Below are 25,400 nucleotides of genomic sequence, written 5' to 3'. Positions count from 1 at the left end.
GTTAATTATGTGGCATCCAAAAGCCTGATTCTTTTACTCTTATGGGAAAGACGCCTAAAGGTCAGATGAAAGTTTTTTACGTGGAATATACTATTAACGTGTTGTGACGAAGGGAAGAGATGTTTCGCTGCATACTGTTGGTAGCATTATCATTATTATATTACTGGATTGCACTGCAAAATCGTCGCCATCTTTTATCAACATAGATTGTTGGTGAGTACCCATATGATTTACATAATTTTGATAGTTCTCTTACCACTCATCCTCTCTTTCCTTGTAAAAAAAAAAAAAAAAAAAAAAAAAAAAAAAGAGGCCCACCATGCGTATGTAGGCTTCTAGCTGTAATCCCTAGGCTAGTAGGCTACATATGTACAGTAGTACATAGTATACTACATTTATTTTTTAAGGCTAATTTTGTACAATAACTTTAAAACTGTCTTGAATTTAGTTTTAGGTGATAGTTGAAAACATATTTGGTGTTTGAACTAAAGTAGGCAGTTATAAGCATTGGAATAGTGGTCTTGGGTGGGTTAACTATTAAAGTAGGCAGTTTTAAAGCAATTTTTGAGGGGGGTATCAGGATAACACGGGTATTTCTTACTTCACTCCCGGGGGGTTCTGGGCCCTATCCCCCGTGGATAACGAGGCCCCACTGTACTCTATTCTACGAAGAAATAGGTCCGTTATTTTTGAGCAGAAAGACTCTCAAGCTGGTATATTTAAGCAAAACAGAAGGCGCTAAATATATAAGTGCGTTTGTGTCGTCATAACACTATCATACAACGGTAAAAGAAAAATTGGAAACTCCTGGTAGGCTGCAGGGAGTAACGATTAAATGCCCTTAAAATAAAAGACAATAGACCTCTCGGTTGTCATCCGAAGAGGTAACTACAGCAAGCGTATATGACTTGAACCAACCAATAGTAAAATAACTCAAGGCAAAATATGAAATTGTTATGATACAGTAAAAGTTTGTTCATACTTACCTGGCAGACATATCTATAGCTGAATTCGGAAACACAGCTACATATATATCTGACAGGCAAGTTTATTGAACAAATCTTAGAGAATCGAAGCGGATAGCTCAAGCTTCTTATGTTATTATTGGACATAAGCGTTCATTGACGTAGTCTACAAGTCTATTACTTGTACGAGTCTGCGATTGATGAATGAGGGCTCTTCCGAATCTTGTCAAAAGAGCTTATCCGCTTACGCAATATAAAGTTATTGAGATGTTTGTCAATGAGAACTAACCCATTTACGGGACAAAGAGATATTTTGTCAATGAGGGGATACCCACTTACTTAACAAAACGATAGTATATTGTCAATGGGGGAAAGTCCCTGAATTGACAAAACGTAATCCAGGAAGTCGAGCATATTATTTTTCCCATTCCCGTATCAATCGAGGAAGGGGCAAGAATCCTGATAAGAGACTGGCTTTCGGCAGGTAGGCCCACCCCGATGTTCAACTTCGGCAGCGTAGTCCGAACTTAGGAACTAACAAAATCTATCATCTGAAAAGCCCTTTCAGATGGACTAAAAAGCTTGCAACTTAAATTTATTGGCAGTATGGCAAAGGAAGTCCTGTCTTGCGCTTTCCTGAAGAGTGTCCTCTTGACGAGTGCTTTTGCAAGAATCCTACCGAACGTAGTCGAGCGTCATGACGTGCAGGACGTCGAGCTTTTACATAACCCGTAACTGCCTTATCACAAAGTCTTGACTGCGGTAGAGCAAACGAGATCTTCCCTTGAGCTTTCCTAACTCCATCCACCTTTTGCGCAAAGCAATATTAATGACAGACCTCTTGAATTCACGAACCCGATGTCTTGCTGGGTTTCGAGGACGAAGTTGCCTGTTCACTTTAAGCTTCCTCCGAAGCACTGCTTACTTCACATTCTTTGCAGGTGAGGTAGAAGGTATCACCGAAGGTAGAGGTAAAAATTCTTTAGGCCCAAATCTGAAACAAGAGCTTGAAGAGTTCAACAGAAACGTTCAGCCAGGCGGCACACCTGGCGTGCGCTGGTGCACGCTCGGCATCCACTGGCGCGCGCTCGGCGTCCACTGGCGCACACTTGGCGTCCTCTGGGGCACACTCGGCGTCCACTGGCGCACGCTCGGCGTCCACTGGCGCGCGTTTGGCGTGCACCCGCATGCGTTTGGCGTGCACCCGCACGCGTTTGGCGTGCACCCGCGCGCACCTGGCGTCCATCCGAGCATCCCGTCCAAGCCGAGCGTCCAAAGCGTGCAGAAAAGCGTCACGCTCCTGACAGGCGTCAAAACAAGCGAGAGAAACTGCCTTCAGGGAAGAGCGAGATACATCTCGGAGAAAAATTAGACTGCACGAAGCAGTCTCAGGAGAAGGGTTGATCGTGTAAGAATACAAGGGGCAAGGGAACGCCTTCTTATTCTCACAGAACAAAGCTTGGACGTCAGCGCTCAAAAGCGTTCTGCTACTACGACTTCTTTTTCGTATTTCTCGGTGGAAAGACGTACACATGTTCAGGCGACGTTCGCCTTATTACTTCTCACTGAAACGCATGACGAGAGAGAGAGAGAGAGAGAGAGAGAGAGAGAGAAACGTGAAGCGTCCTCCTCTATAAAGCTGCTATTTAGAGGGCGCGAGTCCTTCCGAAAGCTCCAACCCCTGCGCGGGGAGGACGCTTCGGAGGACGAGAAGCAATCCTTCAGGATTCATGCACATGCACGCACTTTGGCAGCCTGGGAGTATCTTCAGGTCTGCCGAAGGCACGTCAGATCGGTGGGGGTTCCTCGTAACCCTCCTTCGGCTTTTGACATGCTCTCTCCCTGTTCCTGGGAGTCAAGCAGAGGTCCCAGCCTAGAAGCGAAATAAGGCCGATCTGACGCACCCTCCACTACACAAGGGGCACTGTCACTGCACTTAGCCACTTCACTTTTGCTCTCTAAAGCAAGCACTTTCGATTCTAAGTTACGAATCGAGAGAGTATCAGAGAAAGGGCAATACCCTCTACAGACACTGTTTTAGGGGCCGAAGGCAACACTACAGGGTGTATAATTTACAGAAGTAGCACTCTTCACAACAATGAAGGAGAGCAAGCACCTCTCGCAGACATATTCATAGCCCGTAGGCCATACTACAGGGTTAGGCAAAAAGAAGTCTACAGGTAGATTAGCAGGTTCACTACCCTGACTTTTGTTTACTGATTAATTGCGTACATATGAATCATACTTCTTTATTACGGAATTAGACAAAGTCTCCACAAAGAAGCAAGACCCAAACCCATCGTGCATACTAAGGGCGGATCTACCAAAGCTTTCGGTAGCCACACCCTATCTTTGCAGACAACACCCTCTGAAACTAGCCTAACTAGATTCAGATATCTTATGCAAAAATGAATCACATTCAAATCAATTTAAGATAGCGTATGCCTAGCCACAAATCCAAGTAAATAAATCAAAAGCCAATCAGGATACTTAGCGGCAATGAAGTTTCCAAAATCCTAAGACGGAGGTACTGAAAACAGGTGTTTCCAGTACCGGCGACAGAAAAATTATGAATAGAAAACGGGAATGGTTCCTGATACCCGCCTCCCAGCGGCGGGAATGGGTACTAACCACCTGGCCGACCACTGCGTGTGCCGGAGGTTTTTAAAATTCTGTCGGACTTCAGAAAATACAGCTATATATATATCTGACAGGTAAGTTTCATGAACAAAAAATATTTCTGTAAAAACTTAAATATTCTGAAAACCTCACTCTTAATATCAATTATTATCTAGCAGCATTGGTATTGTCTATTCTGGTGTATCATTAATTAAAAATGACAAATTTGTAACTAATATGACAATTTGTCGAAAATTGCATTTTTCCTAACTATACAAACCTGAGGTCCTTTAACAATAGGAAGTAGCTAGCGGCAGCTGGAACGGTCGTAAGCTTCGAACAAGGGGAGAACAGTAGCGCGACTGGGAGGTAAACAAATCACTTTTGCTTTTGGCCCATGCAAAATACGCAGAGTGAGGGGTGGCATGAGGAGGGACTATATGTAAAGGACCTCAAGTTTGTATAGTTAGGAAAAATGACAATTTTCGACAAATTGTCATTTGTTCCAATACTCAATACAAACCATCGGTCCTTTAACAATGAAAACTGTGTACTTACAGTTTCATTTTCAAGTCAAACAAACCATTAGTAGAAAACACAATATAAACAAAGCATACGACGATGAAGCGGGCAGAGAGCGATGACGAACACGTCCTTCACACCCGCGGCCGAAAGCAAAAGTGATTTGTTTACCTCCCAGTCGTGCGGCGCGCGACTGTCGGACAAGCAGTTAACTACCGTTCTCTCCTTGTTCGAAGCTTACGACCGTTCCAGCTGCCGCTAGCTACTTCCTATTGTTAAAGGACCGATGGTTTGTATTACGTATCGGAACAATTATATTTTTCATAACTAACAAACCTGAGGTCTTAACATTAGGATAAATACTCAGCGCCAGCTGGAAACTGGTAAAGTTTAAAATAATTGTGTACGCAAGGGACTACTGGCATCTGTGCTTGGTCACGAGACATGTGGGGCCACCCACATACCCCTCATTAACTCGTGACCCCGTTAGTTATTCTTCCAACCCAGGTTAGTTGTTAGAGGGGTGGTTAGAGGTGGGCCTTTGTATGTTAAGACCTCAGGTTTGTAAGGTATGAAAAATACAAATTAGTTTGTCCCGAGGATCAGTCACGAAATCCCATATCCTCCAACGCTTGACTGGTACACTCAGTGATGCCATCGAACTTAGCTATGACACCATCTAGACAAGAAGATGAAGAAGAAGACAAATCATGCCTTTTCTTTTTGTCTTACTTAGCTATTTCACCTCTAGACCCTGTTTATTCTTCATTACTGTGTGTACCAATGAGTCAAAAAGCGTATTAGGTTCCGGAGGCAGCGAAGTAAATCGAGAATCAGTAGGCTGTGATGTCACGACTATCGCCATTTGCAAGCGGTCGTCAACAAGCTTGATGGAAGCGTGAGGCTGTTTATGGTACTCTTGCAGCCAAGATCAAGAGACCCAACCTTTTGTGGCATTTCTACTTCACAAGGATGTGACAGTCCTGGCTCGAAGATGAAGAAGAAATTACGCATTCTTCTCCTCTTGGCACGAGGATCAGTCACGAAGTCCCTGATTCTAGCCTTTTCCAACTCTTCGCAGCAGCCACACTAAACTAACTTTCCATCATTCACTTGTTCGACAATTACAACTACTTCTTGTGCTTTCATATAATAGGGATGTAACAATCCTGGCTCGAAGATAGAGAAGAAACTTCTCCTCTTGGCTCTAGGATCAGCTACGAAGTCCCTATTTTTGCCAGGATTGGCAGGAGAACGCACTGGCATCAAAGCCAGTCACCTAAGCTTGACGCCTAAGCGGAAGGATACAGAGGAAAGACTTGTGTCTTTTCCATTATGTGTCTTATATCTCCTAACGTTTGTAATTTATCTCAAAAACAATGTGCATTAAAAACCTCCCATCCAAAAGCATAGTTGTAAAGTACTCTTGTACCTCTAAATGAAAATGGAAGCAAGTCTTCATGTAGGCCGCAGCTGTGAAGAGACGTCATGGCGGTCGCCATGTTTATGATGTCACTGAGCAACTCGAATACAAAGCCAGCACTCTACCAGAAGTGCAAGGCTGTTGATGTTATTCTCGTAGTCATAGCAACCTGACATTAAAGGCTGCCTTGTTGCCCTATCTGCTTCTTTACAGATGGCGACGCATCCGACAGCCATGTAGTGCATGTCAGGATAAAAGGGACATCCATCACGTGGGATCCTGGGTGGCAACATGACCTTATACATCAAACCACTGTCCTTCTTTGGGTTGGTTCTCCTGATAAGCCTAATGCCGACCGCACACCTGCATCCTCTCTACCCACGTATCTGGAACGAAAACAAGATGGCGATGCACGCCTCTCCCCGCAGGGAAAGGAGCACAATTAGTCATAATTACTTCCCAAAGCACATCAAGATACCTCAAAGCTTTGGATTACAGGCAATCCATATGAATATGAGAAATTCCCAAGCACAGGTAACGAATTAACCGTACCTTAAGAGTTTCTTCACTTACGACTTACTACACGATGAGTACTTCGACATCGAAACCGTCGAAGAAAATAAGAGGGCGTTTATCTGCTTCTTGTGATAGTCAGAAAGTCTCGCAGCATGAGAAGGCTTCATGTTCACATACCCGGGAATTCCAAACAACAAATTGAAAACAACAGGGGGCAAACTAAACCGGCTTTAAAAGGATGGAGCAAAGCATGTCTCACTTAAAGGCGGTAAGAAAATAACTAATGGGGTCACGAGTTAATGAAGGGTATGTGGGTGGCCCATGTCTCGTGACCAAGCACAGATGCCAATAGTCCCTTGCGTACACAATTATTTTAAACTTTGCCGGTTTCCAGCTGGTGCTGAGTATTTATCCTAATATTAAGACCGAAGGTTTGTTTCGTATATGAACAAAAGGATGGGACCAGAGGCAAATTAAGGAGATAATAATGGTGAACAAGTTGATACATAACAGTGCTTAGGATAGACGGATTGTTTAACTGCAATAACTGTGGATCATATATGTCGGTAAGGTAGAGTACAGAGGTCTACAACATGGTTCTTATTCCCTTTAAACACAAGCATTCTTACTGGAACTTTAGGGCAAGGTTAGAGCTGGCATGGGCACAGTTTAATCTAATGCAACCATCAACAAATCAAAATTTACTGCGCAATGTATTTTTCAACATATGGCAGCCCCCAGTTAACGGCAGGGGTTCTGTTCCTAGGGGCCCGACACTAAGCGGAATTCGCCTCTAACCAATATTCAAAAGTCTACGGGCATCACAATCCCCCTTACGGAGCCCTAGACTTGTTGACTTTGCCCGAATATTATGTAATAACTCTTTAATGAAAACATGGAATTTCATTTGCCTAATCATTTACAATGTTCTCTCTGGTCTCCTTTTTCAGACTGCTAATGTTTCCTCCATCTCTTTATTTATCATATCTTCTAGTCAAATCAGCTAAAAAAGCAAATGAGAATGATAAAGGTATCGTTAGTACTGTGATAATCATTGCTTAAATGCTGCACCCATAACCAACTGAACGATAACAGTTGTTTTGCTACAACAACCGAACCGAATCTGATAATGTTTTGCTTGCATTTCAGCCATCGTACGATAGTAACAAATTACTGTAGTTTTGTTACAAATGACATTAAGTGGAATAGGACCAATATATTTTTACGTTATACATTTATTCGTTATGGAGAAAATACCGGCATGGAAATATAGTATAAAGCAGGATTAAAAGATTAATCCTAGTATATGGTATAGAGTACGTAATGCTAAATTTAAGCTGCATTTGTAGCTGAAGCTGAGAAAGCAATGTATGACCACCCACAACTGTATTTTCAACATATGGGCAGCCCCCAGTTAACGGCAGGGGTTCTGTTCCTAGGGGCCCGACACTAAGCGGAATTCGCCTCTAACCAATATTCAAAAGTCTACGGGCATCACAATCCCCCTTACGGAGCCCTAGACTTGTTGACTTTGCCCGAATATTATGTAATAACTCTTTAATGAAAACATGGAATTTCATTTTTTTGCCTAATCATTTACAATGTTCTCTCTGGTCCTCCTTTTTCAGACTGCTAATGTTTCCTCCATCTCTTTATTTATCATATCTTCTAGTCAAATCAGCTAAAAAAGCAAATGAGAATGATAAAAGTATCGTTAGTACTGTGATAATCATTGCTTAAATGCTGCACCCATAACCAACTGAACGATAACAGTTGCTAAACAACAACCGAAACCGATCTGATAATGTTTTGCTTGCATTTCAGCCATCGTACGATAGTAACAAATTACTGTAGTTTTGTTACAAATGACATTAAGTGGAATAGGACCAATATATTTTTACGTTATACATTTATTCGTTAGGGAGAAAATACCGGCATGGAAATATAGTATAAAGCAGGATTAAAAGATTAATCCTAGTATATGGTATAGAGTACGTAATGCTAAATTTAAGCTGCATTTGTAGCTGAAGCTGAGAAAGCAATGTATGACCACCCACAACTGAAATGACTGGGAAGCAACTTGAGCAAGAAAGAATGGTGTCCAGCTGAACATACGACAGTTTTTGCCCAGCTCCCATCTCTCCACACGCAGCTCACTTTTCGCACTGCTAATGACTATTATCATGCATCGGCAACAAGGATATAACTCCAGTAAACTTATGCCATCAAACACAATTGTAGATAAAATTGAGAGCTAATAATTTTACTCAAAACTTCAGGTCTTGAAAGAACGCATTTTACTGTTGTTTCCACGCCGATAAAATGACAAATTTGAAACTAATTTGTATTTTTCATAACTTACAAACCTGAGGTCTTAACATTAGGATAAATACTCAGCGCCAGCTGGAAACCTGTAAAGTTTAAAATAATTGTGTACGCAAGGTACTATTGGCATCTATGCTTGGTCACGAGACATGTGAGGCCACCCACATACCCCTCATTAACTCGTGACCCCGTCAGTTATTCTTCCAACCCAGGTTAGTTGATAGAGGGGTGGTTAGAGGTGGGCCTTTGTATGTTAAGACCTCAGGTTTGTAAGTTATGAAAAATACAAAATAGTTACAAATTTGTCATTGTTCATATACGAAACAAAACCTTCGGTCTTAACATTAGGATAGGACTTACTCTTGGTGGGAGGTAAGTACTATTAACCAACTGGGAGTTTGCCACCTTTGATCAGTTTTCTGAATCCAGAACTTCTACGAAACACCTGACCAGTATTTCCGAATCTAAGATATATATGAATATCATAGAGTCAGACCTCTGGGACTTTACACAATGTCATAGTTCATTGCGTCCAAGGAAGAAGATAAGATCTGTTCCCCTAACAAAACAATTCATCCACTCATGTAAATTTGTTATCATTCCTCTCCCCCTTGCTAAAGAGAGGAATGTCCTGCTACTGATAGGTATCTTACGGATACTAACCATAACAGTATGGCCACTTCACTCACCTGTACCTTGTCCGTTCCAGCTTATGATGGTACTCTCTTCTTACTGCCCTATGTAAAGAAGGAGACAGAAATTTGAAAAGGAAAGAGGCCAGTTAACTCCTCCATTTCACATTCATACCATCATCTTAAGACAAGATACCAACTGACCCGCCAGGGGTACTGGATGAGTTACACCTTTTTGTTGAAGCAGCCACCAAAGGACCAAGGAAATTGAGTTCAAGTACCTCTGAGCAACCATATATATATATATATATATATATATATATATATATATATATATATATATATATATATATATATATATACAGGAAATTGAAAGTGGTTTCCATAACAAAGAACCCACTCTCAAATTTCAATGATCACAGACACCTCCTTAAAATTGCTCAATTTTGAGCTTCGATACTGTCACGATCATTTTAACAGATGTTCTTCAATGCCAGGAGGCCCTTATTCCTCTAATGACCTTATCTTCTGTATAACCTCATTGGTACAACTTGACAAACATGGAGTAGGCTTGCCCGATCGCCTCTGTTTGGCCTGTTCCTTTACGTCTACCACCTTAATGTTCTAGGTGACTTAGTTCTTTCCATAACCACAGAGTACTTTGACAAGTCAAAGCTGGCCCTACTGAAGGTCCCTCACACATACTCACACCGTACTGAGCAAGATTAATTAATGTATTTGTTATCATGACCTGTGCTGCATTGACTCATTATCCAATATTCCGGGCCCAAGTGGAACTGATGTTCCAGGCTATTTTTGAGTCTCGTCAAAACCCTGGTTATTGAGTACTCCCACTCTAACAAGGTCAGAGGAAGACCCCCCATCCACAGTCAGTTTCCTGTAACGTGACTGATGTATGTGCCTGGTGGTAGTCCGTCAAGGCTACTCTGATACAGTGTTTTCACTCCTGATTCATCTGAAGATTAGTCAGTGTGAAGCGATATTCACATGCCCAATCACCAGTCCAATGTATATCACCATGCATGTAAACATACCAAATTTGTAACTAATTTGTATTTTTCATAACTAACAAACCTGAGGTCTTAACATTAGGATTTACTAGTGCCAAGCTGGAAACCGGTAGAATTAAAATTACACTTGTGAGATCCAGGGACTAATGGCATCTATACCAGGTCACGGGGCATGTATACCCAGAATGCCCACGGCTACCTGTGACCCATCAGTTATATTTCTAACCCAGTTTAGACTGCTAGAGGGGTGGTTCGAGGTGGGCCTTTAACTGTTAAGACCTCAGGTTTGTTAGTTATGAAAAATACAAATTAGTTACAAATTTGGTATTTGTTCATTCACGAAACAAACCTTCGGTCTTAACATTAGGATAGACTTACTATTGGAGGGAGGTAAGTCTCTACAACTGACTGGGAGTTTGCCACCTTATCCATTTCCGAATATATAGGGAAATTCTAAGAGAATGGACAATGAACCTAGGACCAAAGATATAAGCGGATCTATTGGTTTCCTCCCACTGGGTGTAGATACCATTCTACTGTTTACTCTTGTCCCTTGCGACTGGACCCACCTTCACCCCTCTTTTCCTTATTATCCAGAGGGGTGTGTTGCTACTGAAAAGTATATCATCAGCTAAGATAGCTTCACAGTATGGCTGACCATCTCACCTGCATCTAGTCCGTTCCAGCACATGACGGTACTCTCCTTCATATTGCCCGTAGTTAAAGGAGTAGGAAGAAAGTAGTAAAGAAAAAAGACGAGTCATAAAAACCCATTCATTCTACTTTCATACCTTCATCTTAGACTATGACGCAAACTGAACCCGCCAGGGGCACTGATGAACTATATCACTTGTTGGGCCGCCACCACTGGACCAAGGAAAAGGTGTCCAAGGATCTATGGGCAACATCTTTCAAATAAAATGAGGTGAAAGTTGTTTGGCGCTTCCACACGCCAGCTTTCAGAATTTTATCCACAGACATGTTCTTTCTTAAATGCAGGGAAGCACTCACACCCCTGATGTCATGAGCTCTAGCTCCCACCTGGCTATCTGACCCTCTGTCTTCTGCAGTATAAGTATCTCTTGATCGTCTCCCTTAGCCAAAATGATATTGTATTCTTGGACACTTCCTTCTTGTTCCGTCCTGTACTTACGAACAACCTCTGGCACCCGGCCTGAGGTGCCTTGTTCTCTTTAAGTACTCCCTTAGTGCCCTGACGGGGCACAGGAGCATCTCAGCTTTGTCGTTGTCTACAAAGTCTGCCAAGGAAGGTATGGTAAAAGAGTCGAATCTGCCGTCTACTATTGTTGGATTTTGGGTCTTTGCCACGAATTCTGGGACAAACTCACACACCATTGATCTCCACCTCTCGAGTGCTTTATGAGATATGAGAGGCCATGTAGCTCCCCCACCCTTTGGTTGAAGCCAGGGCCAATAAGAAGACTGTCTTCAGGGGTCAGGCTCCTATCCGTGGACTGCCTTAGTGGTTCGTAGGGGGGTTTTGTCAGACTACTCAGTACCTTGGTCAGATCCCAATCTGGGGCTTTTAGCTCCTTTGGTGGCAATGAACTGTTCAAGAAAGCTCCTCATCAGCATGGCCAACTCCCCCATGAAGACGATATGTCCACTCCCTTTCATTCGTAAGACTGAGGCTAGAGCATCCCTGTACCCCTTCACTGCAGATACAGACATATGTTTTTTCTGTTCTGAGATATATCAGAAAGTCTGCTAACTGCTGAATAGTGGTACCGAGTGGAGACACGTTTCCCTCCCTACGACACCAATCACAGTATGCTGACCACTTTCCTTGGTATACTGTCGCAGATGATTTTCTGATATTACCTGCCATCTGAGTTGCTGCTTTCTGCGAAAACCCTCGCTCTCAGAGGAGATACTTGACAGTCTCCACCCGTGAAGCGATAGGGACTTCACCGACTGGTGGTACCATCTCCACGTGAGGCTGACACAGAAGGTTGCTCCATGGAGTAACTCTCTTGGCACATTCTACTAGGAGTTCCAGTAGGTCTGGAAACCACTCTGCTTTCGGCCATAACGGGGCTACCAGGGTCATCTTGAGGTTCTGAGACCGCATTACCCTGTTCAGAACCTGACGGATTAGACAAAATGGAGGAAATGCGTACACGTCCAGATGTCAGGGGTGTTGTAGCGCATCTTCTGCTACTACTGCCTCTGCGTCCGGGACTACTGAACAATACACTTCCAACTTTTTGTTGTACCTGGTTGCGAATAGGTCTATGATCGGTCCTTCCCACAACATGAGCATCCTGTCCACTACCTGTTGGTGTAAGGACCACTCCGTTCCCAGAATCTGATCCTGCGGCTCAACTTGTCGGCCATATGTTTCTTTTCCCGGAATATACTGGCCTTGATGTCTACCAGGTTCTCTATAGCCCACTGGTGAAGTTGAACTGTCATCACATGTAACTGCCGAGAAACTAGGCCTCCTTGCTTGTTTATATAAGCTACTACTGTGGTGTCTGACATCTAACCACTGAGTGTCCCTTTACTCTCTCCCTGAATTCTTGTAGAGCCAGGAAAGCTGCTTTCAACTCCAGCACGTTTATATGGAGTTCTCTGTCCTTGCAACTCCATTTTGCTGACACCCTCAACTCCTCCATATGGGCTCCCCAGCCTTCTAGTGACGCATCGAGAACAGCAAGAGGTCTGGGGAGGATTGTTGAAGGGGGACACCCACTGTCAGATTGTCGTCGTCCACCCACCACAGCAAGTCTTTCCTCACTTCTGCCGACAAGGGAATTTGCTCGTACGGGTGAATCTACTGTTGGTGACCAAACTCCTTCATCCTCCATTGTAGGGACCGAAGGTGTAGCCTTCCTTGTGGTACTAGCTTCTCCAGGAGGTTAGGAGGTTCCCAGCACCACCTGCCACTATCTTGCTGGCTGTGTCTGCTTTCCCAGAAAGGCATTCACCACTTGTTGCATTTTCTCTACTCTTTGGTCTGTCGGGAATACTTTGGCTTGTGTTGTGTCTATCACCATTCCCAGATATTCCAAACGTTGACTTGGATCCAGCTGCGACTTCTGCTGATTCACCACAATACCTAGGCTGTGACAAAGCTGCAGGAGGGCCGCCCTGTCCCTGAGTAATTTCTCCCTGGACTTTGCTATCACCAGCCAATGTCCAGATATCTTAGCCTGATCCCCCCTGAGCATGCGCCCACGCCGACACGAGGGTGAAACACTCTTGTAAAAACTTGAGGAGATGTTGTCAATCCGAAGCACAGGACCTTGAATTCGAAAGCTTTCCCTGCAAGACTGAAGCGGAGAAATTTCCTTGAAGACTGATGGACTGGTATCTGAAAGTATGCGTCCTTTAGATAGACTGTCAGCATAAAGTCTCCGATTCTGACTGCTTGAAGAACCGTTTTCGGAGTTTCCATCTTGAAACTGGTTTTCCTTATAAACATATTCAGCGTTGACAGGTCTATTACTGTCCTCCACTTCCCCGTTGGCTTTGGGTACCAGGAAAATCCTGCTGTAGAAGCCTTTTGTCGGACTGCATACTTGTTGCACAGCTCCTTTCTTCCATCATCTTCTTCACTTCGTCCTGCAGAATAGTGGCCTTCTGAGATTTGTGGGCATAAGTGACGTGGGGTAATGGTTGATCTTTGTAGGGGCGGGGTTACCTCGAACGGAATCAAATACCCGATCCTGAGAAACATCCACCACCACTGCTCTGCCCCTAGTTCCTGCCACACCTTCCAGTGATTTGCCAGGCAAACCCCCCACTGGTGTGGCCGAGTGATGGGAGGCGCCCATCCTATCTTCTTGAGCCTCTCCCTCTTCCCCTATTGCCCCTTCCTCTGTTGTTTTCTATTGTGAAAGGGCCGATGAGTTTATCCTCTTTGGGGGAAGAGGGTCTTGTGACTATTAGGGGAGCTATGTCTCACTGTCTTCTTTCGGGAAGACATCTGCTGTTGTCTTCCCTCCAAAGGAGTAGTTTGACTGTTAGACGTTTTCCTAACTGCCTGTTGCACCAACCTATCGTTAGTGTCCATCCTTCTTCTATCTATTGCCTCTTCCAGTATGACCTCTGGCAACAGTAGTTGCGATTCCAAGATATCCCCATTCCTCATTGCTAACAGGGAATCCAAATCCACATTGCGGCTAGTCCTAGCCAATGCTGCATCTCTCCTCATTAGCAGGATATTGCCCAAACATTGGCACTTATGTTTGTCAGGTACGCAATCGCCTTGGACCCTGACTGTAGTAATCTAATGAACAATGGTTCATCCACTACTTTCCTTGTTGCTTCCGAGGATGCAATTTTCGCCACTGCTGTTGACCAAAGGTCTAACCAGGACGCAGCCTGAAAGACAGAAGAAGCTGTTGCTTCTAACGTAGCAGCCTCTTGGTACGTCATCGAAGGGGCACTCCATTTTAACCTGATCCAAGGTTAATCCAGGCCTTAACCTTACAACATTAGGGTTCATTTGTCTAGACAGCAAAGGGACCTTCGGTGCGTATAATATTTCCTTTGCTTTATCATTGGAGGGGAATAAATTTAAATGATCTATTGTATCTTAAGGAATTATCCCTCCCTGCAATCTTTGCGTTTACGTGTTGCAAGACCGATTCCGCATGACTCGAAACAAGGCAATTCATACGACACCTTGGTATCCCTCTTTAGTCCAAACGCCATGTCAATTCCAGGAGGAAGCATACTGGCCGGTGTTTCTGTCTTCTCCGAAAGGCTATTGAATTGACGAATCAAATCAATACCTCTGCATAAGAGGCCAGAAACTCTTGGTTTTCTCCTTCCTCCGGCTCTAGTGTACCACTCTCCGTCAACGAGGGATGTTGGTCTCAGCCATCTATCTTGATGACCAGACGGCCCACGGAATCCCACGGCCGCCTGCCCATACGGGCCGCGGTCTCTTTGATCTTTGCTGGCCGACGCTGTTGGCTCGATCCCAGATAGTCAGCAGGGGAACGAGAACGTCTCACTCTTTCTCTGCTCACGGATCTAGAGCGAGATCTCGTCTAGATCAATCCAAGATGAAGGCTCCCTTAAGACAGAGGTAAGTCGTCTCTATTAGCATTGGCATCGTTTCGAGCGTCGGCGAGCCGGCCTCGGCCTTCTATCCAGACGGACACTGCCTTCCACGAACGTATCCGCCGAGGTTGCCAAACTCTCTATTTTTCGTACTTTTAATAGGAGCCTTATCGTCCTTCGTACGTATTTTGAACGGCCTTACGGGCGAAACTGGGACCTGCATTCCATCCTCTGCTGCACCTTTCGCCGCCAACGTCGATTTTACCAAGAGGTATCGCAGTTTTTGCGATCCGAACTGGCAACTCCGCCTCGGCCGCTAGCTCGCCGGCCGTCACCTCTCTCGCTGTTCGGACTCTTGCGAACGGCTTCGTCTGCCAACCTTGTGCTTAATAGACCACGATTTTTGTTTCGACCTTCTTGCTGACTTGGAAATGACAGTCTTGGTCTGAAGAAGAGGAAGAATTGATTCTTCTACTCTTGGCCCGAGGATCCGCCAGGAACTCCCGAATCCTCCTCCAACGCTTGACTGGCGCTCGCCGTGACGTTATCGGACTTAGCGATGACGCCGAACTAGAGGAAGAAGACGAAGAAGGCGAATCACACTTTTTCTTTTTGTCTCTCTTATTCATTCTCTCCTCTATATCCTGTAATTTCTGCATTACAGTTTGCATTGACGGGTCAGAAGGCGTATTAGCGTCTGGGTGCAGCGAAAAAGGCCGAGAATCGTCTGTGACGTCATCACGCCTGCCATCTCAGAGTGTGACGTATGTTGTGACGTCTCCCTCTCGTAGGGAGAGACTGAGAGGTTTCTGCTGGCAACCGCACGTTGCTGCCAAACTACCTCCCACGTTCTGCATCGCTGTAAATACTGAGTGGGATGGTGAAGCCGCGGCATTATTCCCATAATTGCAAGCCCGGGGGATGAGGAACATTCAGCGCTGCCGGACCCTGCTGGAACGTGACGTCATATAATGCGCAAGCAGACCATCCAAGGTTGGTACGCCTGGTAGGCCTAGCGCTGACACGTACCATCTAACCTATGCGCTTGAGTAGCAGGAGCCTGGAACAAAGATGGCGGATCTCCCCTCTACTTGCTGGGAACAAAGGAGAGTGCAAATTATTCATAAAATTACCCAAGGCCCCTCCTGACGTTTCCGATACAGAACCGCTAGGAGAAAACCGAAGGGTTATGAGACAATTCAAAAGCAGGTGGAGAAACATATGGAACAGCCTGGTTTATTACCGATACAAAAGAAGCCGGTAGGTTTGGTCATCCAAAGATGGCGTCACCCCCTTCCTTTTGTATTGGCTTTTCCCATAGAACTTCTTCCACTGTTCCAACGACCAACCGCGACAAACAGAACACGGATTAGTAACCGCGTACATACGTTTTCCCTGCACCTACTACAGTGGATGAGGATCCGTCGACACCGAAGTTAGGAACCTAGAACATGGAAAGCCACTGACTCCTGGGCATTTCCTTTGTCTCCTCTTCGAAGCGGTAGACGATCCCGATGTTGAGGCAAAATTCTCCATCATACCACGTATACACTCTTACCACACTGGATCACACTTGGAGAAAGAAGGAATGAAAAATAAAAAATGAAATGGATAAAGAACGGGGCAAACTGAAAAACCGGCCTTTTTTAAATGAGATAGACAGTAACACGTCTTATCTTAAAGGCGTAGGAAAATAACTGATGGGTCACAGGTAGCCGTGGGCATTCTGGGTATACCATGCCCCCGTGACCTGGTATAGATGCCATTAGTCCCTGGATTCTCAACAAGTGTAATTTTAATTCTACCGGTTTCCAGCTTGGCGCTAGTAAATCCTAATGTTAAGACCGAAGGTTTGTTTCGTGTATGAACAAATGTAATTACAGAGATTCTTCCTCTGTTCTGCACAAAAACCTCCTCCACCAGATCATTGTCTACTGACCGAATGCCTTTAATGGACAGAAACGTCCCCACTACACAGGCAGTCACAGCCAAAGGGTCATTCTGTATATGTGAGCTAATGACCTTTGGAGTCGTGTTACGTGAGAAGGTGACACTCTCCACCCAAAAAACTGAGAACTATTAGTTCGAAAGGGGATACTGGTCAACCTCCAGGCCTTGAGTTATTAATTCTACCTATCAGTGATGTCCTTCTTCCCCCACAAACCTGGTAGCAATGATTGTGCTACAATAAACTTTATCAGTCATTCCAATCATGGTCTCCTTAATTACTGGAACCTATCCTTACCGTCCGGGACATGGGCGTAACCGGTAGAACCTAGAGTTTGGCATAACCTCCAGGATGTTCCAGTATCGCAAAATGGAATCCTCAGGCTCCTCAAGAGGTGAAACCCCTGAGGACAGCTATTACACGGTTTTTCCATTATACGAGTTCCTCTCTGGACGAGTGGTTTGTGCACTCATCTGCCAAACCGGTGGTCCGAGGTCCGATCATTACAAACTACTTCCTGAGCTTTCATATAATAGGGATGTAAACAATCCTGGCTCGAAGATAGAGAAGAAACTTCAACTCTTGGCTTGAGGATTAGCTACGAACGAAGTCTCTATTATTTCCAGGATTGGCAGGAGAACGCACTGGCATTAAAGCCAGTCACTTAAGCTTGACGCCTAAGTGGAAGGATACAGAGGAAAGACTTGTGTCTTTTCCATTATGTGACTTATACCTCCTAACGCATGTAATTTCTCTCAAAAACAATGTGCATTAAAAACCTCCCATCCAAAAGCATAGTTGTAAAGTACTATTGTACCTCAAAATGAAAATGGAAGCATGCCTTTGTGTAGGCCGCAGCTGTGAAGAGACGTCATGGCGGGTTGCCATGTTTATGACGTCACTGAGCAAACTCGAATGCAAAGCCAGCACCCTACCAGAAGTGCAAGGCTGTTGATGTTATTCTCGTAGTCATAGCAACCTGACATTTAAAGGCTGCCTTGTTGCCCTATCTGCTTCTTATAGATGGCGACGCAATCCGAACCGCTATCCAGTGCATGGCAGGATAAAAGGGACATCCATCACGTGGGATCCCTGGATGGCAACAAGACGTTAAACATCAAACCAACTGTCCTTTTGGGTTGGCTCTCCTGATAAGCCTAACGCCAACCGCACACCTACATCCTCTCTACCCACATATCTGGAACAAAACAAGATGGCGATGCACGCCTCTCCCCGCAGGGAAAGGAGCACAATTAGTCATAGTCATTTCCCAAAGTACATCCAGATATATCAATTCTGTGAATTACAGGCAATCCACATGAATATGGCGATATTCCCAAGCACGGTAACGAATTAACAGTACCTTAAGAGTCCCTTCACCTACGACTCAACTACACGAAGAGTGCTTCGACGGTTTCCATCAACGTCGAAACCGTCGAAGGAAATAACAGTGCGTATAACTGCTTCTCGTGATATCCAGGAAGTCTCACAGCATGAGAAAGTTCCATGTTCACATACCCGGGAATTCCTAAAAACAAATTGAAAACAACTGGGGGCAAACTAAACCGGCTTTAAAAGGAGGGAGCAAAGCATGTCTCACTTAAAGGCGGTAAAAAGATAACTGACGGGGTCACAAGTGAATGAGGGGTATGTGGGTGGCCCCACGTCTCGTGACCAAGCACAGATGCCAATAGTCCCTTGCGTACACAATTATTTTAAATTTTACCGGTTTCCTTTCCAGCTGGCGCTGAGTATTTATCCTAATGTTAAGACTCAGGTTTGTTTCGTATATGACAGACAAATTAACGCAACTAACAAACGGTAAAGCTCGTACTACTAAGAAATCAAGTGAAAATAACGAACGGAATCACGTAATATTTTTTCCACAATAAACATGCCACAAAGCAATCTGTTAACATAAAAAATTTGTTGACAAGAAATTATTAATTCATAATTCGCCTTAAAAAAACACAATCATATAATGACCAAAGGACCCTTGTCTCATATAAGTAAAGTATCTAGAGAATTTTATGCTAACTAGAAGCAAGGCAATTCGCTCCGAACTGAGTTAAATACGGCGAAATAAAATGTAAATACGGCGAACTAAATCATATTCGCCATCAGCTAATATGAGAATACATACAATATGACTGGATATAGTAATGTATAACTTTTTAAAAGATTCATGGAAAAGATGCATATTCATTGTGTTTTATTTTATAAATATACGTAGCTGTCAGTAGCCTGACATTGCTCAATTAGATATGCAGACGTCGGTCCGAATCTGATTCCCGTTTCGTGTCTAATTTTTTTTTTTTTCTACTGATAAATCAGACAGAATGTACTGAACCTCCAAAATTGGCTTATATTAATAAGTTACTAAATTATATCATATATGTAGTATACAGTAGTATACTGTAGGTTACTATGAGATTCAGGGTCTCTGTAACACGGTTATTTGGACTTTGCTCCTTGTCAAAGCATCGGATGTAGCTGAAAGTTTTTTTGGGGGGTTGACATATGTATATTTTACAACCACACACAAATTTTGTCAGCATTATCAATAACCTAAACCCGATAGTTTTAATTTTTATAGAGTAAAAATGATCTAGCCGACGCCATAGCCAATGATTACGAGCCAAGAGTCGAAAAACATTCGTTACGTAAGCAAGGTAAACACCTTTTGACTAAATGTTGCCCCGCCCATCCACCAGACAGAAACTCCATCGGCTCTGAAACCCAAAGTCTTTATGAATGGCGGAACGATACATAGATGTGGGTGGGGTATCAGCACTAGCGTAGTAATACTACTGTAGCAGTAGTGCCGCAACAGTATAGCAGGAATATACATGAATTAAACGTTTAGGCCAACTGCTTGGATCCTTGAGGATCATTTAGCACTTCTTACAACTACTCGAGAAAATTCTTTTTTATAGCCAGAAGTTAAATTTTCTAATCCAACAATGCCCATGGTAGCCTTCAGTGTTATCCTGAATTATAACGAGGCCAAAGTGGGTGGAGCCTCATGAAGTCATCATTCTGACGATCATTATTGGTGAAGGTTTAAAGTCAATATACGGTACGGCTATTTTTTTTCAGTAAATAGGTAGATAGCCAATAAATAAAAATTGCTTGACTTTGGATATAGCAGTTATCAAATCAAGCCTGTCTACTATGTTTGTGAAAATTACCAACTATTCCCTACATCTTGTCAATCTGATTGTGACCTATAAAGTAGACTGTAATTTCTTAGGAAACCTATTTTGGGAGTTAGACTCATAATCGAAGTGTTTTTGTATTTATTAACATATTTTGTTGGTTTGCTCATCAGTGGAGAGGTTCCAGAGTTCATAAAGGTGTACTGCTTTGCTTGTATTTAAATTTGTATGTCATTGTTGCCAGAGGTTTTAGCCTTCGTTACGTTATAGCAAATCATCCTTCGAGAAAAGAGGGAAGAAATGCTGTTATAAGTTATGTACCGATGCGTTCGAAACCTTTTTCTCTGAGTAAGTTGGCCTGTCTTCAAAAAAAAGTCACCTTTTAACTTATAAGTACCACATTTATTCAACCTACGTAATGCAGAATACAGTCAAAATTTATGTGTAGATATACTTTGTATTCTGAATAAGCGTTATATTTATGAAATGCATAGATAAAAAGTTATTGCGAAAAAACAGTGTTACAGAGGCCCTGAATCTCATAGTAGGCTACTGTATTCATATATATATGATATATGTACCATGATAACATCATCATCATATACGTGAGGCTAACTTGTTAAATGTTATTCAATTTCTCTTTGCACTGAATTATAGGCCAATATGCAATAATTACTTTGCCATATATGTATAAAGTATGCTGCATATGTAGGCTAGGCTGCCCTATATGTAAAAGATGGTACCTGATTAACCCTAGTGTTGGCTGGGGCTAGTATAATTATTCTTACGATATATTAACATGGGTCCAAATCGATTTACAAACAGGTTGGTTGTAACCAATTGTGGTCGTAAGTCAACAACTATTAACTGGTTCACTTTAGGTAGATTCTTGGGTGAGCCCTATGCCTACGAAACATTAGTAAGGCAGCCGCTGATTGGCTGGGAGCTGCCTACCTCCCGGTACCAGCCAATCAACGGCCACTCGACAAAAGTCTCGTAAGAATAAGGCTCATCCAAAAATCTACCTTAAGTGAACCAGCTGTACCTGTATACGTAGTAATATGAGACTACGTACTCTATTATTGGATACAGTGAAGTAAAGCATAACTTTTTAAAGGAGCTAAGAAATAGATGCATATTCGTTATGTTTGTATTTTAGGAGGGTCTCTTGGTGCTTGGGCAAGCACCGAAAATGTACCAATAACCAGACAACAGCGCCATCAATTAACGACAAAAAATAACCAAGTCTAGTTCACTTATTTACATAAATTTTCACCTTAAAAACTCTTCATATAGTAAATAAAAATAATCTTTGTGCTAAATAGCAGCAAGAAATTCACTCTGAATTGAGATAAATATGGCGAAATATCTTACCTTCGCCCTCAGCTGATTTTTCCATACCAAAACATGATTGGTTTGTTGAATTTTATAACAAATAGTTATACAAGACTACATACAGTACGTATTACTAGATAAAGCGAAGTAAAGGATAACTTTTTAAAGAGCAGAGGAAAAGATGCATATCTGTTATGTTTGCATTTTATGAGGCGGTCTCAGCACCTAGCCTAAGAAACCGATAACCAGACAATGGCGCTGTAAACCCTACGGAACGTAAAACGCAGTTATGAATATATTTAACAAGCGCCATAAAACTGAAACGCCACTAACCGATGGTAAAGGTAACCGTGGGATGCCTGTATGTGAATTCATTATTACTTTTTTTTCATACTTTAAATAACTTGAACTTCAAAGCGGAAATAAACTCGCAATCAAGTCTCTACCTTATTATCCATCCAGCCACCTAGAAATGACTCAAGTTGACTCCTCTGTTACTCTTTGTACTAATTTGTGAGGGAATTTTGCTGCGAATAAAGTCTGAAAACAATGAGCTTTTAGTCAATACTTACAACGCTACTCTATTTAATCTACATTAGCTTTCTAAAAAAATTCATGTATAAAAATTTTTATTTTTAAATTCTCCGACCTTTGCAAGGCTTATTTTCCTTGAACTCAAGTAATCACATCCTGAATTTTTCATACTGCATTGTTATATGTTTGTTAACTAGTAACTTGTACTAGTCCAACTGGATGATGCCAGTTTTCTCACAAAGAACTCCCATTTAAATGGCATCTGCAAAGTAAAGTACATAACTGCATGCAACAAACTGACAGGGAGGGAGGGAAGGAACTTATAAAGCAATGCTTCCATCTCAAATCCTGCAAAATCTTAAAAACCTATTCTCCATACTTTAAGAACATCTTACTTTTTAAGTATACATAATACCCAGCTATGACAGACAAACCAAGTGCTTAATAGCTACTAAAAATTAGCAACATGGGATACCACTGATAAAAAAAAAAAAAAAAAAAAAAAAAAAAAAAAAAAGCCTAAATCTTGCTCTCTGAAAATGCTTCATTCCTTCACTATTTGCTTCATACAGAAAATGTGAACCCAACAGAGAAGCCTAGTGGAGACTTATCTTACATGGCTTTAATTCAGTATTTAAGAATGACCTTAAATCTTATACAAGTCCACCTTAATAAACCTTTTATATTTGTTTATACTAAACAGCTACCCAGGAAAGGTAGTAGATGTTGAAGCTCCAGTGATTACCACCTTACCTACAACTACGTACTATGCTAGCCTTTATAAGAATGCCTTGATCTAGTTTATAAATGTCTCCCATAGACAACATCCTGCAAATACCGACTGGGGGGTCTCCAGCAACCTGTAAAAGTTTCAATCCTAGTGTATACATGAACTTCCTTGGCCAAATATGACAATTTGTCCAAAAATGATATTGTTATGTTACAATAAAAGTTTATACATACTTACCTGGCATATATACATAGCTAAGACTCCGTCGTCCCCGACAGAAATTCAAATTTCGCGCCACTCGCTACAGTAGGTCAGGTGATCTACCGGCCTGCCCGCCTGGGTGGCAGGACTAGAACCATCCCCGTTTTTCTATCATATTTTCTCTCTTCCACCTGTCTCCTGCGGGAGCTGGGTGGGCCTTTAATTGTATATATCTGCCAGGTAAAGTAGTATGAAACTTTATTGTAACATAACAATATCATTTTCATACAATCAACTTACCTGTCATATATATCATAGCTGATTGGCACCCTTCGGTGGAGGGTAAGAGACAGCTACTATATGGTGAATAGACAGGTAAACAACATATGTTTGTAGGTGTATAAAACCTTGGTTTCCTACCTGATAGTGGTAGACTTGGTGGGTTTGTTTGCCCAGTAGTCTTGCTCACCTCAAGAAACCTTTAGCGAGATATGTGATCTATGCCAAGAGTTCTTGTGGGTCTGCCGATGGGGTCTTACCCTTACTCAGGCAGAGCCTAAAAGGACTTGTCAATGGGTGCTGATCCACTTATATGACAATACACCTTATGAAGGAGCACACAACCAATCCCGACCCACCTGATCCTAACCATGTGTTAGAACTAAGGATTGTTTACGAGTTATCCCCGAACTCGTCACAACAAACCGTAACTCAAAAACCACTACGCACATACATAAAAACAAATTAAAAAAAAAAATACTCAACTAATGGATTATGACGAGAATTCTCTTAGGAACAACATAGACGGCCGCCCGTGCGAGCCTGAATCCTCCATGTTCGAATAGATTCTCGACCATATCCCAACAAAGAAGAACAGTATATACATTTCTAGGATTGGTGTCGGCTCCCGTACCCAGAATCGATCTGCCGATCGATAGACCTAGAGAAAAGCACTTCTCATACGTCACGCGCCACGTCTTTCAAGTATGAGATGCAAATACCGAGTTGCATCTCCAATATGTCGTATCTAATATGTTTTTTAAGTGACATATTCTTATAAAACGAGAGAGACCGTCGCAACCGCTCGTACTTCATGAGCTTTTACTCTCAGAAGTTGTAATTGTTTTCGTCCGGACAGACCTTGGTGAGCGTCCGTAATGACGTTCTTACAAAGAACGCTAGAGCGTTCTTTGACATCAGTCTTTGTGGGGTCTTTGAACCGCGCACCAAAGACCTTGTCTAGAGCTCCCAACTGACGTTTCCTCTGAAGATAGAACTTCAGAGCTCTAACAGGGCATAGAGACCTCTCCCTTCTCTGCCTACGAGACTAGACATTCCTTTGATTTCGAATGACCTAGGCCAGGGATTCGTGGGATTCTCTTTTTTTTCGCTAAAAACAGAGTTTAAAACGAGCAAATCGCCGAGTCTTCCTTGAATCCTACTTTATCCTGCAGAGCTGTAACTCACTAATTCTTTTTGCCGTTGCTAACGATAAAAGAAATAGGCATTTTTTCTAGTTACGTCTCTAAATGAGGCCTGATGAGGAGGTTCAAATCTATCCGAAGACAGATATTTGAGGACGTCCAAATCCAGTTCGGAGGTACTGGCTCTTAGACTTTGACGTCTCAAAAGATCTTAGAGATCGTGGAGATCTTTGTTATTTGCCAGTCTAAACCTCTGTTCTGAAATACAGCCGAGTAGCATACTCCTGTATCCTTTATTGTGGATACGGCTAGATGCGATTTTTACTCTCAGGAATAGCAAGAAATCAGCAATTTCCGCTATAGAGGTAGAGAGGAGGACAACTTCTTTGGCTCTACAACCAACCTTCTAAAGACGCTCCCACTTCGCTGGTTTATACTTTCGAAGTGGGAGGTTCTGCGAGCTCTCGCGATCGCGCTTGCCACTTCGCGAGAAAAGCCCTCTCGCTCTGACAAGTCTTCGATAGTCGAAAGGCAGTCAGAGCGAGAAGCGGGGAGGTTTTTGATGGTACCTCTTGAAGTGTGGTTTTGTTTTGAGAAGATCCGTCCTTCCTGGTAGGGATCTTGGAAAGTCTACGATCCCACTCTACCCCAACCTCCGTGAAACCATTCCTTTTTGGGCCGGCCAAAAAGGGGGCTATTAAAGTCATCCTCGTCTCTTTGACGCCACAAACTTTTTCAATACTAACCCCAGGATTTTTGAATGGGGGGAAAAGCGTACACGTCCCACTCGAGACCAGTTTTTAGCAGGAAGGCGTCTACCATATTGCTCTTGGGTCTTCCACGACCGAGCAAAACACTGGGAGCCTTTTTTTTTGAAAAATGTATGTTGCGAATAGATCGTACGTGAGGAGGTTTTCCCACAGAGAACCAGAGATCGCGACATACTTTCCTCGTGCAGAGCCTTCTGTATGAAGGAACCTGTTTCCTCCTGCTGAGCCTG

General features: G+C 42.9%; 1 protein-coding gene across 1 annotated transcript in view; it reads right to left on the bottom strand.

Annotated features, from left to right (window-relative positions):
• Positions 1-25,400, bottom strand: part of LOC135216442 (dnaJ homolog subfamily C member 16-like) — a 301,782-nt gene that overhangs the window by 227,741 nt on the left and 48,641 nt on the right. The window contains 3 exon segments of the mRNA XM_064251813.1: positions 21,958-21,993; positions 21,995-22,035; positions 22,037-22,051. Coding sequence (XP_064107883.1) covers positions 21,958-21,993; positions 21,995-22,035; positions 22,037-22,051 — 92 coding nt within the window.

The sequence above is a fragment of the Macrobrachium nipponense genome, chromosome 6, assembly GCF_015104395.2.
Source record: "Macrobrachium nipponense isolate FS-2020 chromosome 6, ASM1510439v2, whole genome shotgun sequence".
Classification (NCBI taxonomy): domain Eukaryota; kingdom Metazoa; phylum Arthropoda; class Malacostraca; order Decapoda; family Palaemonidae; genus Macrobrachium; species Macrobrachium nipponense.
This window is presented reverse-complemented; position numbering and strand designations above follow the sequence as displayed.